At 37.0% G+C, this 17,743-nt stretch overlaps 1 protein-coding gene across 4 annotated transcripts in view; it reads right to left on the bottom strand.

Annotated features, from left to right (window-relative positions):
• Window positions 1–3,496: 3,496 nt before the first annotated feature.
• The window catches only part of DYNC1I2 (dynein cytoplasmic 1 intermediate chain 2), a 58,582-nt gene continuing 44,335 nt past the window's right edge, over window positions 3,497–17,743 (bottom strand). For all 4 annotated transcript variants that reach the window (XM_007074578.3, XM_015541339.2, XM_042994698.1 and 1 more), the window contains 3 exons: window positions 7,919–8,059; window positions 5,955–6,080; window positions 3,497–4,151 (listed from right to left, as the gene is read on the bottom strand). In XM_007074578.3, coding sequence (XP_007074640.1) covers window positions 4,038–4,151; window positions 5,955–6,080; window positions 7,919–8,059 — 381 coding nt within the window. In that variant the 3' untranslated portion in view covers window positions 3,497–4,037. The remainder of the gene's footprint in view (window positions 4,152–5,954; window positions 6,081–7,918; window positions 8,060–17,743) is intronic.

The raw sequence follows: 17,743 nt of genomic DNA, 5'->3' as shown, positions 1-17,743 counted from the left end.
CTATCAGTGGTTAGGAACTATATACTGAAAACTTAAATACCTGAAATCCATTTGAACTTTAAGAAGTTGTGAACATGGCAGGCAGAAAGAATCTGTACACCTAAAATCCAACTAAAGCTCCAAGAGCGTCAGCCTATTGAGAAAAGTACTGCAATGTGATGACTATTCAAAGTCTTCTGGTTGGCATTCTGAGTTAGGATTGTATCATCTTTTTCTAAAACAGGTTTGTTATATGTGAAAAGGATTTAAAAAATTTAACATACTAAGTTACCTTTTGGGGGCAGTAAGATTAAAGAGACTGGTTAATGTTCTTAACTGTAATCTTTGAATTAAAAAAAAATATTGAACTTGGGTGTTTTTTTTATTAAACACGGGTTGTCTCTGGGGCACCTTTCAAATTCTTTGGTAGCACTAGAAGCCCCCAGAATCTGTAAACCAGATCTTTAAGTAAATAACTGACGAGCACTAGAAGAGTCCCAGGTATTTCTCCCAAACCTGTAAGATCTTTCTTTAGTTGCTTAGCAATAGGAAGGTGATAGCAGAGAAGCAAGAATTCCTTTTTTGCTTCTTTGTAGCTTGGGGAAAAAAATCTGAATGGAAATCTCATCACTAAATCATCAAATGAGGCAAAGCCAATAGCTTTTTATCCTAGACTTATGCCCAAGATTCAGGCATGACACTACCACCTTGGATGCTACGTCATGTTTGGAACAACTCAGTTCCCACAACCATTGAGCAGCTGGAGCTGTAAGCAGTGATCCATCCTCTCCGATATACACCTAATTGTACAGCTTTTTCTATTTAGAAAATAACATAATACCAATGTTGAAATACCAGGAATGTGGAAAAGATTTAAAAATGCATTGCTCAAGGGCGCCTGGATGGCTCAGTTGGTTGAGTGTCCAACTTTGGCTCAGGTCAAGATTTCACGGTTCGTGAGTCTGAGCCCCACATCAGGCTCCCTGCCGCTGTCGGCACAAAGCCTGCTTCAGATCCTCTGTCCCCCTCTCTCTGCCCTTCCTCTGCCCATTCTCACTCTCTCTCAAAAATAAACAAACATAAAACAAAAAAGAATTTCTAAAATTGCACTGCCCAAGAGAATGGAAAGATGAAAAATCACATGCTTTACACCAGATTATCTTTCATTCATTCAAGCCCTTCTTTTCCATATGGTTTAAGAGGTAGAGATTAGTCTATTCAGTACTAGTACAAAACAGAATGAGTCAACATTCTTACAATACTGAAAGAGTAGGATCACTCCTAATACTACTTTCCTTTAGTTTCTTCCCCTTAAATTTTAAGCCATCCACTCCTTCAAGATGCAGTATGTCAGCATTACTGCAACAATATTTTATATCTAGAGATTTTCTAAACTTTGTAGGGAATGGGATCTATAAACACGAAGACAGATTCTACCAATGAATTTTTGTGTTTCTTTTTTTGCTTAAATTATACCAAAAATTACTTCTGAGACTTATTCTAAGTTAATTATTGTCTGCAAAACTGATTATTCTTCCAACACAAACAGGGATAACCCTTTAACATAATCTTTAACATCTCATTCAAAAGATAATAACCATACAATAAACAAAATAAGAAACTAGCGAGAAAACTATGGCTTGTTTCCCACTCAGAAAAAAGTATAACTGATCACGAATAAGGTATAATTTCCATAACTGGATATTTTTGAAAATTTTAAGGTTTTCATTTGTAAAAGAGTAAAGAGCTGTGCTCTACTCTTCTAGTCAGCTTGATCTGTCAGAAGATTCTACACCAATATTGACAGTCTTAGTACTTACTTTTTTCCTGTCATACGATCAACCTTAAAAGGCAGTTCCTCCCATTAAATTCCTGTATTCCTAAAAATGTAGACTAAAGTTAAATGGGCAAAGGTCTCCATTGCATTTTTGCGGGGAGAAGGAGAGAAGTTATTCCTCAAAAGCACAATCTCTCGTGCTAAGTATTTTACTTACCAACTTTATTCTTTCGCAACTGAACACATCAACTGGAGCCCAAAGAGCATCTGATTTGCCACATCTTGTGACTCCCAACCCTAGTCATAATGATGTTTTCCCTTTTTCTAGTCCTTTTTACAAACTGATGGCAAAAAACATAATAACTATTACAGTGACTACATGAATTTCTCTATACAAAGACAGTGTTATCCTGTTGAAATTGAACTTCTGACTCAAAGACACTGCTACCATGAGCTAACATGAGATGTTTGCCTACTAATATAAAAAAAACAACAACTTATCTTTGGTATGCTATAGGCAATTTTAGGGTGTTAATTTGTGAAAACTGAATATATTAAAATGGAGAACTGCCTGAAGTAATTACAATTAATAATTTTAGAGCTGGAAGGAAATTTAAAAATCATCTAATCTAAGCTTTATTCCTAGATAAAAAGAATGAGATACAAACAGACGGAAAGACTTGGCTAAAATCACACTTCTCATGAGTGCCAGAGCTAGAACTAGAGTTATGTCTAGTATTCCTAGTTGATTATTTCTTACACTATATGCCACTCATAGTTCAGAAATTTTATTACTGTATTTGGAAATTTATCTTCCAACAGATTTTAGTTAGAATTATAAAACCAAAACAAAAATGTTCAAATTCTGCTATCTACTCTCCCTTCCTAGTTCATGTTCTGATGAATAAACAACAGGTAAACTTTAGAAAGACAAGAGGTCAGGATTAAGGAAATGGACAATTTAAAGTGGATAAAATAAAGATCTGATCATAATGCTTTCCTCTAATCCTGAAATTGGTTGATTTCAACACTAATTCTTAGATATTTGTCACTTATCTTTCAGACTTATTACACAAGGTTGTGTGGTAACGGATTTCAAGATGTGGAGTTGATACAATGACAACGTCATTTGAACACTTTTCCTTTACGGCTACTACTGCAACCATGAAATCAGTTTCTCTCAAAGGAGGTTTTAGTCTCAGAAAGCTCACATACATAGCAATCTCAATCAGTGAAAATAAGAGGCAGCTTTCTGTTTATTCTTTAGACTAAATAGATCTCAGATGGAAAGTAGGGGAGTAATGCAAAAGTTAACCTAGGAGAAATGTTTTAACTGACAGGTTATTTAAACATCAGTCCAATTCATTAAGAGATCTACAGTATAACGTATGGAATATTTAAGACACCAAACTGTGGGGCGCCTGGGTGGCTCAGTCAGTTAAGTGTCCAACTTCAGCTCAGGTCATGATCTCGCAGTCTGTGAGTTCAAGCCCCACGTCGGGCTCTGTGCTGACAGCTTAGAGCCTGCTTCAGATTCGGTCTCCTTCTCACTCTGCCTCTCCCCCCCTGCCCATGCTCTGTCTCTCTCTCAAAAAAAAAAAAAAGTTAAGACATAAAACTACGAGATTTGAGGTGACTGCTTACAAGAGCTTAAAGAAAGATATGGGAAAAAAAGACACTTTATAAAAGAGATGGAAAGGTTAAAACTGCAAGGCTAAGTGAAAATAAAAATCTGAAAAGTTAAAGCATATTTGTTTTTATTTATAGATAGCTATCACATGAATTATAAAGAAGAAAAAGGACATCAGAATGGAACTTGGGCAGATGTATGCATGCTCTGGCTAAGAATAAACAACGTTCTTACATATTATGGTTAGTGAGAACATTATCAGTAGAACAGGGAATTGTGATTATTTAAAAATATGCAGAACTTATTTAATCTGTACTTTAGAAATAACCTGCATATAGTGTTATAAGTTGAAAAGAATTCAAAAGAATAACTAATACCAAATATACAACCTGTGTATAAGAATTCAGAAAAGGCCGCAATCTGTAAAGTCAATCGGCTGTATTAAAAATGACACAAATCCAAAACAAGATGCATGTTATATAAAAGGGACATTTTTGTAAGACTGTAAGATTTGCTTGCTGCATTAAATCCATGGTTTAATCCACGAAATCTCCATTTAATTAACATTTAGATAGAAACATGCAAACAGCTTAGGTTCTACTTAGAGTCTTCCCCAAATCCACTAAGGCTACAATATCACCCTGTCAGGAGCTAAGCAGGTATTCGGGTAGCTGCTTCCTCCTCTGCATCAGCTCGGTTTGCATTAATTTCTGCAAGCGTTCGGCCAAACCGTGCCCATTCATCATTTCGGGGGACAGCAATCTGCTGTTAAAAGAAAAACAATGTTTTTTCAATGTACGCTGAAATAAAAGATCATCTTACCCAGTATTTCAGTTTGTTTTCAAATAATTTCTCCATTAAAAAGTAATAATTGACCTAAATGGTCTTTCCATAATTACAGGGACTATAACAACGCTTTACAATACATTTCAAAACAAACGATGATGTTTGTGAAGTGTGTTGTGACAGCCTCAGAAATGATTTTGCTGTTACCACCATCAGTGCAAGAGAAAATAACAATGACGCTCTGTAAATATAACTCCCATGCACTATCTCATGGATTTTGCTGGTGGGGAGGAATTCCTTAACAGTTTTTACTTCTTGCACTATTCCTAACAGGAAATAGTTTTTGAAGCATGCTTCAAAGGGGTTTCTTATAAGTATTTATTTTTGCTTGGAGCATAAGATAACCTTTTTAGATATCTTAATCCCTTCATCAGAAGGTATGTTATCTCTTAACACTTTAGTGATGTACAAACAGCAAAAGGGGAAAAAAATGCTTCCCTGAAGCATCCAAGGACCAAAACTTTTTGATAACTGTCATCATAATATTGGAGGAATTCAGATACTGCCATATGAGGACACAAACCACTCAGGGTGGCAAATGAATGTGCCTGTTTCTTAACCTACCATATTAGATTGGATAGTGATATCCAATATGGTGCTACCAGACACATGTGGCAATTAAATTAAATTACTTAAAATGAAATAACATTTAAAATTCAGTTCTTTAGTTGTACTAGTCACATTTTAAGTGTTCAATAGCCATATGTGGCTAGTAACTACCACATTGGTGCTGAAAGACAGGAATTCCATCTGTGTGGACAGTTCAATTGGTTATTCTAAATGCTTCAATCTACCTCCTCCCAGATCCAATTGCTAGAAACTGTAGGGTGTCCAGAGGGGTGGTGAATCATAAAGGCAGAGCAAAAGCAAGAGCGACTAAGGCACTAGTCAGGACTAACAAGAAGGAAATCACCCTGGACATTGTGCATGGCCAACCCAAGTACTAAAGATGAGAGAGATGCAACTCATCCTACTGGATTCAATGATAATGGCTTTGCAACAAGGTTCACATTTGTTGCATCAAATATCTCTCAAAAGAGTAATACTACTTTTTAAAAATATTTATCTTGAGATATCAAGTATCTCTCAAATATCTCTCAAAAGAGTAATACTACTTTTTAAAAATATTTATCTTGAGAGAGAGTGTGCACATGCACAAGCAGGGGAAGGGCAGAGAGAGGGGGAGAGAGAGAATCCCACGCAGGCTCTGTGCTGTTAGTGCAGAGCCCAATGCAGGGGCTCTATGTTACAACTGTGAGATCATGACCTGAGCCAAATTCAAGAGCTGGATGCTTAACTGACAGAGCCACCCAGGCACCCCTCAAAAGGTATTTTACTACCTGGCCCAAACAAATCTACAAATACAGAGAAATAAGAACTTAATTCTGGAAAGCCCCAACGTCTATAAACTCAACTTTGACTCCAAATTTCTGCTTCTTCCTGAAGAATTTCTAATTTCTAGTGATTTATGCCTCAAGAAACAAGGTACTTCCAATGTATGATATTATCCTCAAAATCTGTTGCATGGGGACACAGAACGTCTAGTTTAGGAAAATTAATTCCAAGAGTTGCTTCTGTGGTGGAAAAAGTTTCATCTTTACAACCATATAGTTTATACAATTCATGAACCTTGAATACTAGTTTTAGCCACAAAGATACCATAACTACAATGCCCTGAAAGCTAAACAGATGTATCAAAATTACAGGCAGTGAGCCCCATACCTCTCCCACGTCATATATGACAATCTGTCCTTCAGAATCACCCACAGCAATCTCTCTTCCAGAATGAGTCCATCTTACACGATTAAGAGCAGGATTACCCTCCACAGAAATGCTGGCAGTTGGCACCTAAAGTCATTTAAAATATAGTGCAGTGTTAAAAGTTTCATCAAGATTTCTATAAACATGTAAAGCAGTAACTCTTCTTTCTTTCAATCTGGCTACATTTTTTAAAACAAAGATGAAAACAGGTGAAGAATTTTCCCAACTTTCTTCCTGTGCGGTAATACTTTATGAATGACATTATAGTCAATCCTTGAAAATGGTTTGGGAAAATAACTGAAGTTCTTATATAAGAAATTCTCACGCGACTGGATACATTATTTTGAAAGATCTTTTGTTTATTAAAGGATTTTTTGTTGTTATTTTAACTTTTTTAAGAAATCAAGCTGTTTGAAAACAGACGGCCAAAACCCCATTTTAAAGAAATTTCAAAAGCCCTCATAAACAGATTACGGTTCAATTTTAGAGGACAGAAATTACTTTTGTAGGTTGCAACTCTGTCAGCTGAACCCCGTGATTTGATCCACAGTTCCTAGAAACAGCTTATACTGAAGGTGCAGTATGGGTCTTTCCAAAGCTCTTGTTCCCATGAACTGTCTGGAGCGAGTAGGAAGATAGCACCAACACAATGGTACCAGCCCCTTGGAATCTGACTATACCTCTCCTATGCTGAGGAAAGAGAGATTTATCTGCCACACACAGAACAAACATTTAATGTTTGGCTCAGACTGGAGACACAATAACATTTCTGAAATCTGATTAAAAATAATCCTTTTAATTGACACTAGTCATCCCCAGGTGATTAATTTAACTCCTAGAATGCCAAAACTGTTATAGAGAAAAATTATAATTTAGATATATTCTTTGAGGTAATGATTATAGGAAAGATCCAAATTTAAGCATTACCACAAATCTCAAACACCAAACCCAAAGTAAAAAAACACAATTACTTAGTATACCATTCTAGGTAACTACAAATGTAATAGCAAGCCCAACCATCTAGTCAGGGCTTAACACCTTTTCCTAGGAGTATCTGAATGTCCCTCCTCAAACTACTAGACCAGTAGTTAGGATAGTTAAGTATTCCTACATTTCCAATACATAACTTCATTGCCCTGTATAACCAACTATTGTACTTCAAGGAATTTGGACAGCTGCCACTAGACACATGAAGAAATGTGGAATGCGGGGGGAAGGCACCAGGAGACTTTCCCCTCAATAACTGCTTCTGACAGAACTGTAAAATATTACTTCTTACCATCAGGTAGCAATAGAGAACTCAAGGAACATCTCTAAGTTGGTAAAAATACACATAGCTAATATAAATAATAGCTACAGTTAAATTTCATTGACAGTAAATGATTTTAGCATAGAAATTAGGCAATTTGGTGATTTCTGTATTCGTTTTATAGTAACAGTAACAACCTGTTTTCAGTCCTTTATGGAACAAGTCATCAAAATACATTCTTTCATTCAAGTAAGTCAGGCTAAGACCAATGTTTACGAATGATATACAATTCTGTCAAGGCTAAGAGATAATTTAGAAATTCAGAATTAAGGTTAACATATTTCAACAGTCTGAAACTATCTGCTTTGTAGTCTATGAATGAAAAATATCCCAGTTGCCTTATGAATGAGACTTTGCCAGGACATTACAGACATGATAGTGCTTTTCAGAAGTAAAAGGAAATGCCCCAGTGCTCTTGGCAACATTATTTCTCCCTTCAATTCTGCACAGCATGCTGTTTATTATTTAGGGTACAAAGCTTATTTGGTTGCTTTGTGATGAAGCTACAATCACAGAGCCCTTTTACATTCCTTGGGATAAAAAGAATTTCACAAATTATTCAATAAATCTCCAATTTTCTATTTTTCAGTGCTATTTTTGTTATTATCCTGCTCACCTCAGTGTCATTATTGAGATTCCACAAATCCAGCCTCCCCATGCCATCCACACAAGCAAACAGGGCTGGGTGGGTGGGTGACCACATAACATCATAAACATAGTCTGAATTATCTTCAAATGAATACAAAGGCTTGTTATTCTGAAAGGGAAAAGTTGATTCTTAATATAGTCAAAATACAACATACATTAATAGGTATGAATAACATTTTATGATCTTTAACTCAGCCTAGAAGTTCCTCTTATTTGTTTCGCCACAAAATTACCTGGAGTTATAAACTAAGAATCAACTATGGGATTGCAGTTTCTTTTTAACTTGTAGATACCATACTGTTTAAAAAAAAAGGAACAGAATGTACTTCAAAAACACTTGATCATGAGAGGATTCTGGGAAGAGGATAGTAATGGCTGTGTACTTTTTGAACCTCCTCTAAATCTCCCCATAAACCCAGACACAGCAAAGAGGATAGCAAAACCAAAGATTCACAGACAATATGTACAACAAAATCAGGAGACAAAGCTCCAAATGTGAGTAGAAACAAACCTCTGCCAACTGCAAGACCTACAGGGTACCAGCATCCTTGCAAGAAGAAGTGTGGAAAGGCATGGGGCTTTTGACGACCAGAGAGCAGAAGAGAGGAGACTCACAGTTGACAGCGGATGCTCACTGCATAGTGCTGGGGAGCACATGGAGTCTGAGAACCGCAGCAGAAACTAGGAGGGAGTTTAACGCAATTCTATTTATAAATAAGTGCAAGCAGACTCCAATGTGATGTAAGTAAGGTCTAATGGTGCAGTCTGAGTTCTATAAACTCTCAAAATTAACAAACCAAAGTTCTCTTTCAAGACAAAATCTCACCAAAGAGAAACTGCTGGGAGAAGAATCAAAGTTGTGGCATATATAGCACAGTAGGACAAAGGAAAGACAAGGCTCAGATAAAAGTGGTAGAAAAAAACATAAAACACACATCTCAGAAAGTACAAGATAGACAGACACATAGAGGTAAATACCCACTTTGCAGAAAGGGGCATCGGAGGAGCACAGACTCTTGATCTCGGGGTCGTGAGATCAAACCCCACAGTGGGTGTAAAGACTTCTGAAATAAATGAAACTTAAACACAGGAGAGGTTTGTTTTTTTTTTAATTTTTAAAATTTATTTTATTATTTTTTAATATGAAATTTATTGTCAAATTGGTTTCCATACAACACCCAGTGCTCATCCCAACAGAGTTTTAATCTAGACTATGAAACTAGAAAAGCTATCCTTGCCCATTACCTCCCTCCTAAGAGTAGAGAAAAAATCAGTTCACTAGTAGACAATAAGCAACAAAAAAGAATCTTAGTTGGGGTGTCTGGGTGCCTTGGTCAGTGAAGCACCCAACTCTTTTGATTTTAGTGTAGGTCATGACCTCACACAGTTCCTGGTTCAAGCCCTGCATCAGGCTCCGTGCTGACAGTGCAGAGCCTGCTTAGGATTCTCTCCACACCACGCACCCCCCCCACCACCCCCGCCTCTGTCTCTCTCTCATGCACGTTCTCTCTCTATATTAAACAAATAAATAAACAAATAAATACAATAGTAGGTTCTTAGCCAAATCCCAAAGTTATTGCAGCAGATCATCAATAATGGTGTCATGACAATTAAATGGGAAAAGAATGTTTTTTGGGGGGTACAAGATGAATATGCACATGCACAAGAATGAAGTTGGACCCCTCCTTTCTCATACCCTACACAAAAAGTAACTCAAAATATACTAGTAGCCACAGCAATCAGACAACAAAGAGAAATAACAGGCATCCAAATCAGTAAAGAAGAAGTAAAACTTTATTTGCGGAAGGCATGATACTATATACAGAAAATGGGGAAAATGCCACCCAAAAATTGCTAGAACTGATAAATGAATTCAGTAGTCAGAGGATACAAAATCAGTGTACAGAAATCTGTTGTATTTCTATACACCAATAATGAAGCAGCACAAAGAGAAATTAAGAACACAGCCCATTTACAATTACACCAAAAATAATTGACGTATCTAGGAATAAACTTAACCAAAGACATGAAAGACCCATACCCTGAAAACTACAGAACACTGATGAAAGAAACTTAAGATGACACAAAGAAATGGAAAGACATTCCATGCTCAAGAATTGGAAGAATATTGTTAAAATGTCTCTACTACCCAAAGCAACCTATACATTCAATGCAATCCCTATCAAAATACAACAGCATTTTTCACAGAACTAGAACAAAAAATTCTAGAATTTATATGGAACCACAAAAGACACCTAATAGCTAAAGATATTTTGAAAAAGAAAAGCAAAGCTGGAGGTAATCACAATTCCAGACTTCAAGTTATATTACATAGCTGTAGTCATCAAAACAGCATGGTACTGCACCACAACAGACACAAGATCAAGGGAACAGATGAGAAAAAAAAACCCAGAAATAAACCCACAATTATATGGTCAATTAATCTTCAAGAAAGCAGGAAAGAACACCCAATGAGAAAAAGTCTCTTAAACAAATGGTGCTGGGAAAACTGGTCAGCTACAGGCAAAAGAATGAAACTGGACCACTTTCTTACACCATACATAGACATAAAATCACAGTGGATTAAAGACCTAAATGTGAGACCTGAAACCATAAAAATCCTAGAAGAGTATAGGCAGTAACTTCTCTGACTTCTCAGCTATAGCAACTTTTTTCTAGATAGGTCCCTTGAGGCAAGGGAAACCAAGGCAAAAATAAACTATTGGGACTACCTCAAAATAAAAAGCTTCTGCACAGCAGAGGAAACAACCAACAAAACTAAAAGGCAGCCTACGGAATGGGATGACATATCCAATAAAGGGTTAGTATCCAAAATATATAAAGAACTGATACAACTCAACACCCAAAACCCAAATAATCCAATTTAAAAATAGACAAGTCTTCGACATGAACAGACAAGTCTCTGAAGAAGATCTCCAAATGGCCAACAGACACATGAAAAGATGCTCATCATCACTTATCATCAGGGAAATGCAATCAAAACTACAGTGAGATATCACCTCACACCTATCAGAATGGCTAAAATCAACAATGTAAGAAACAACTGGTGTTGGTGGGGATATGGAGAAAAAGGAACCCTCTTGCACTGTTGGTAGGAAAGCAACTGGTGCAGCCACTATGGAAAATGGTATGAAGATTTCTCAAAAAGTTAAAAATAGAGGCAACCTTATGATCCAGCAATCACTCTACTGGTTATTTATCCAGAAAAGACAAAAACACTGATTCAGGGGCCCCTGGGTGGCTCAGTTGGTTAAGAGCCCAACTTCAGCCTAGGTCACGGTCTCGCAGTTTGTGAGTTCGAGCCCCGCGTCGGGCTCTGTGCTGATAGCTCAGAGCCTGGAGCCTGCTTGGGATTCTGTGTGTGTGTGTGTGTGTGTGTGTGTGTGTGTGTGTGTGTGTCCCTCCCCTGCTTGCACTCTGTCTCTCTCCCTCTCAAAAATAAACATTAAAAAAAAAAAAAGAAAAAAAAAGAAAAAAAAAACCCCACTAATTCAAAGGGATACATATACCCCCCCTATGTTTATAGCAGCATTATTTATAATAGCCAAGATATGGAAACAGCCCAAGTGTCCATTGACTGATAAATGGATAAAGAAGGTATACATACACACACACACACACACACACACACACACACACACACACACACAGGAATATTATTCAGTCATAAAAAAGAATGAAATCTTGCCATTTGCGATGACTTGGATGGAGCTAGAGAGTATAATGCTAAGCGAAATCAGTCAGAGAAAGACAAATATCATATGATTTCACTAATGTGGAATGTAAGGAACAAAGGGAAGATAAAAAGAGAGAGAGAGAAAGAGATATACCAAAAACAGACTCTTAGCTACAGAAGACAAACTGATGGTCACCAGAGGAGAGGTGTATGGGGGGAGGAGGATGGGTTAAACAGGTGATGGGGATTAAGGAGTACACTTGTTGTGATGAGCACCAGGGGATGTATAGAATTGCTGGGGCGCCTGGGTGGCGCAGTCGGTTAAGCGTCCGACTTCAGCCAGGTCACGATCTCGTGGTCCGTGAGTTCGAGCCCCGCGTCAGGCTCTGGGCTGATGGCTCGGAGCCTGGAGCCTGTTTCTGATTCTGTGTCTCCCTCTCTCTCTGCCCCTCCCCCGTTCATGCTCTGTCTCTCTCTGTCCCAAAAATAAATAAAAAACGTTGAAAAAAAAAATTAAAAAAAAAAAAAAAGAATTGCTGAATCACTATATCATACATCTGAAACTAGTATAACACTGTATGTTAACTAATATAACACTACATGTTATCTAACTAGAATTAAAATTAAACCTTAAAAGAAGAAAAGAAAGTAACTCAAAATGTTATCACATATCCAAATAAAGAGGTAAGGCTATAACTCTTAGGAAAAAGCATAGGAGTTAAGTTGTTGTGACCTTGGAGTCGCCAAACCAAAAGTACAAAAAACAAAAGAAAAAGTCAATAAATTGGGCTATATCAAAATTAAATGCTCTTGTGCTTCAAACAATACCCTCAAGAAAGTGAAAAGACAACATATACAATGGAGAAAATATCTGGATATCATACATCTGATAGGTGACTTGTATCTAGAACTCTTTAAACTCATTAATAAAAAAGGAAAATAAGCCAATCAAAAACTGGGTAAAGGATCTGAACAAACATTTCTCTAAGGAAGATCTACAAACAACAAATAATCACTTGAAAAGATGCACAACATCATTATCCATCAGGGAAATGCAAATCGAAACCACAATAAGATATCATTTCATACACTAGGATGTCTTCTGATAAAAAGGACAGACAATAGTAAGTGTTAGTGAAGATGTGAGAAATCAGAACCCTCATACATTGCTGGTGGAAATATAAATTAGTGCTGCTGTTTTGAAAAACAGCTTGTTACTCAAAATGCTAATTAGAGTTAACATATGACCCAACAATTTCACTCCTAGTATATACCCAAGAGAAATGAAAACATAGTACACAACAAAAACTTGTACACAAGTGTCCACAGCAACATTATTCATAACAGCCCAAAAGTGGAAACAACCTAAATGCCCATTAACTAATGAATGGGTAAAACAAAAAGTGGTATATCCATAACATGGGATAGTTTTTGGCCGCAAAAAGAATGAAGTATTGATACATGCCACACATGGATGAATCTTGAAAATACTATGTGAAGTGAAAGAAGCCAGTCACATACTGCGTTTCCATGAAATGTCTGTAACAGGAAGTTCCACAGAAATAGAAAGTAGATTAGGTCACTTCCAGGAGCTGGAGAAGGGAAATGAGGAATGGACTGCTAAAGGATTTATATAAGGTTTCTTTCTGAAATTTGAAAATGTTCTAAAATTAGACAGTGATGACAGTGCACATCTCTGTGAATACACTAAGAATTGTACACTTTAAAAGGGTGAATTTTATGGTATTTGAATTGTATCTCAATAATGCTGTTAATTAAAAAAAGAAAAAAAAAGAGGGGCGCCTGGGTGGCTCAGTCGGTTGAGCGCCGACTTCGGCTCAGGTCACAATCTCGCGGTCCGTGAATTCGAGCCCCGCATCGGGCCCCTGTGCTGACAGCTCAGAGCCTGGAGCCTGTTTCAGATTCTGTGTCTCCCTCTCTCTGACCCTCCCCCATTCATGCTCTGTCTCTCTCTGTCTCAAAAATAAATAAACGTTAAAAAAGAAAAAAAAGAGATAAAATGAATTTTTTCAAAAGTGACAAAAATTAACAAAAATATACCTATAAAGACAGCCACTGAAGAAGAAAACCAAAGCAATAATATAGTGCAAGTATGAAAAATAATTCAAGAGAACTCTCCTAAAATAAAAGACGGCTTGAAACTACGTATTTAAGAGTACTCCTTTGTATCTAGGAAAATCAACCCTTTAAAGAAAAAGAAGAAAAAAAAAAAAGGTTTTGTAAGACCAGGTCACAATTAAGGAAAAGGAAATCGGACTGTCATCAGACTTTTTGACAACAATGCTTTTTGCCAGAAGACAACTGAATAACATTTAAGGTAATCAAACAAAAAACTAAATCATGGATTTTACATATAGCCAAACTGACCTTTCTAACAAGACAGGCTATTATGAATTGGGAATAATGCAACTACAAGCACATCCACAAGCACTCTACTGCAGAATGAGCTTCAGATGACAAAAAAAACCCCTGAGGAGACATCAGAGTAAGGACAGGGAGATACCAAGTGATTCATGAGGGTAAACTTCACTTTACGGAAGCGTGAACAATCTACAACTATAATACACTAAGAATGCAAAATCCAGACTGTGAGAAACTCTTAACAGGACAACCAACTTGGTTTCTTCTTCAACAACAGCAGTAAAGCAAGAAGAGAGGGAAAGGAAGCCCTATCTTAAGAGAGGGGCTCAATAGACATATCAACTGCAAATATATGGACTTTATTTGGGTCCTGCTGCAAACAAATGGTAAAAAAAATTTTTTTTAACTGAACATTGATTGGCTATTTAATGAAACTAAGAAATCACTGTTTATTTTTGGGGGTGTGATATAGAGCATCATGGCTTTCTTTTTTAAAGACTTTCTTTTTTAGAGATACATACTGAATAATTATAGATGAAATAATATGTCTGGGCTTGCTTTAAAATCCAGGCGTACAGAGGGAGTGTTCATGGGAATGAATCAAACAAGACTGGTCATGTGTTGATAATTGTGGAAGCTAGGTAATGCATGGCTTCATTATACTCTTCTCTCTGCTTTCGTATCTATTTGGAATTTTCCATAATAGTTTAAAAATATTTAAAAATTTCAGATACCATAGTAAATGTCAACAGCATGACTATCTTAGTATCTAAAAATGTTTGCTTGTAATTAAGAAATTTTTCACAAAACTTAAAAGTTTTATAAGCTATAAACAGAAACTAGTAAGTTTTTTATCCTCTTAAGATCACTATTTTCCTATAAATCTCTTAGGCAACAATGATAAATGAAGTCTCACTCTCAGGTAGTGGTTTTCAACATAGGCCTGGCATCACCATCATCTGCAGAGCTTTTTAAAAATCCAGATGCAGCAACCCATCCTCCCCCCACCCCACCCCCTCACTCCATACACTTCATCAGTGTTTCTGGTGTTGCTGCACTAGTGATTCTGATGCATACCACGATTAAGAACCACCATGCTAAGGTATGTTACTCCTGAGGTGATAGTATACTTCCCCAAGGACATCCCATTTTCAAGCAATTTTGTGGTCCCATCAAAGATTTAAAACAGAAATTGTTCAAAACATGTTCACTTGCTCAGCTCTGTAAGAATACATATTGGTCTACATAATGTTCTAAAGAAGGGGATATCAATAGAAAAATGGGCAAAAGACTTGAACAGGCACTTCACGTAATGGTCAAAAACAACATGAAAGGTGCTTAATCTCATTAGTCTCAAGATAATGTATATTAAAACCACAATGCAATGCAACTACACCCATCAGAATGATTAAAATGGAAAAAGGCAGAAAATATTAAGTGTTGACAAGGATGCAGAACTGGGGGAACTTTCATGTGCTACCAGTGGATTACAAACTGGTAAAACTATTTTGGAAAATTACTTGGCAGTATCTACTAAGGCAGAATGTAGGCATATCCTATGGCCAAGTATTTCACTCCTACATATATGCCCAAGAGAAATGGTTGCTTATGTCCATCAAAAGACATCTACAACTATGCTCACAGCAACACTATTCATAACAGCCCCAAACTGGAATCAACCCAAAAACCATCAGCAGTAGAATGGACAAATTGTGGTATACCTACACAATGGAATAGTATACAACCAAGAGAAGAAAAACAATATGAATTAATCTCACAAACATACTGTTAAGCAAAAGCAGCCAGACACAAATAAGTAAATATTATATGATTCCATTTTTATAAAATATGAAAAAAGTTGAATGCAAACTAGATTAGAAGCTATTCATGTTTATAATGAAAAAGAAGACTGGTAAATATCTCAGGAAATGGTTTAGATTAAATGTTTCATCTACTCAGTGCACTATGCTGCAGCCAGAAAAAAAAGCAGGAAGCAGTACAACTGGGTAAAAGATTGTATTAAAAATAAAAATACAATAAATGGCAACATGTTCCCAAATTTTTCAAATGTGATTATAGACCTCTTACAATTGTTTCAAGTTTAATTTTAAAAACAGTCATCCAAGGACTAGCAATTTTTTCCTTTCAAAAAGAAAACATGTACTTAACACCAAATACTGTTTTGTAATATAATAATTTTATATAACTGTCAATTAAAACCCCAAATGGATCACTTAAAGTACGTTTTAACGGTAACATTTTTTCTTAACTTGAAGACTTCTGCCTAAATGGCAGAGAGGCAGCAGGGAGGAATTGAAGAGGGGTACAAGACCCAGATCACTGTCTCAGGGCTACTAATAACTAGTTTTAAGACTTTAGAAAAGTCACTTCATCATTCTAGGGCCCTAATTCCTTATTTACAAGACAAAGGTTTTGTATCAGTGGTTCTGACCCTTGACTATACATTGTAATCCCCCTAACCCTGGAGAATTTTTAAAAATACGCTGTTGTTCGGATCTCCCCCTTAGATATTTTTTTATTAATTTTTTAAATGTTTATTATTTTTGAGAGAGAGAGAGACAAAGCACTAGTAGGGGAGGGGCAGAGAGAAAGAGAGGGAGACACAGAATCCAAAGCAGGTTCCAGGCTCTGAGCTGTCAGCACAGAGCCTGATGTGGGGCTTGAACTCACTAACCGAGAGATCACAACCTGAGCTGTAGTCAGATGCTTAACCAACTGAGCCACCCAGGTGCTCCTCCCCTTAGATATTTTGATTTAATTAGTTCAGCATGCCAAGTGAGCAGTAAAAGTGTTCTTTTTGCTTTTTTTAAGAGAGAGACAGGGAGTGTGAACAGGGTTGAGGGAGACAGAGAATCTTAAGCAGGCTCCATCAGTGCAGAACCCAATGTGGGACTCAGTTCCTTGACCCTGTGGGATCATGACCTGAGCCAAAATCAAGAGTCAGATGCTCAACTGACTGAGCCACCCAAGCATCCCAAGGTTAGCACTAAAAGTTTTAAAAGTTGCCCAGGTTATTCTAATGTGACCCAAACTGAGACGCACTTAACTAAATAACGTCTAAAGGATCAGTGAAGCTGTAAAATTATTACAAATAAAAGGTCTGCAAACACATCTGCCAAAAGAATGAATCAAAACAAGCTTCTTTGAATGATAGGTAGCATCCGAATAAGCAAAAGTAGCTCATTATAGTACAGTGGTGTGAATAAACACTGTATGGTCAAGTGAGAAGCCATGTTTTTTTTTTCTGAGTTCTTTACGATTATGTATTGGGTTGAATAGTTTCTCTCTCTCCCCCTACAAATTCATGTCCGCCTGGAACCTGTAAGTGTGATGATATTTGGAAACAGGTTCCTTGCAGATGTAATCAGGTTGAGCTGAGGCTATACTGCATTACAGTGGGCCCCAAATCTAGCGTAACTGCTGTCTTAAAAGAGAAACATTTGGACAGAGACACCGAGACAAACAGGGAGAATACCATGTAATGACAGAGGCAGAGACTGGAGTGATGCAGCTGCAAGCCAAGAAGCACCAGGATTGCTGGCAACCACAAGAAGCTAGGAAAGAGGCAAGCAGCACAGGAACAGATTCTCCCTCAGAAGCCTCTGAAAGTCACCAACCTTGCCAACATCTTGATCTTGGACTTCTAGTCTCCAGAACTGTGAAATAATACATTTCTGTTGTTTTAAGCCACCC

The sequence above is a fragment of the Panthera tigris genome, chromosome C1, assembly GCF_018350195.1.
Source record: "Panthera tigris isolate Pti1 chromosome C1, P.tigris_Pti1_mat1.1, whole genome shotgun sequence".
NCBI classification, from domain to species: Eukaryota; Metazoa; Chordata; class Mammalia; order Carnivora; family Felidae; genus Panthera; species Panthera tigris.
The sequence above is the reverse complement of the archived record's forward strand: the minus strand, read 5'-3'. Positions and strand labels throughout refer to the sequence as shown.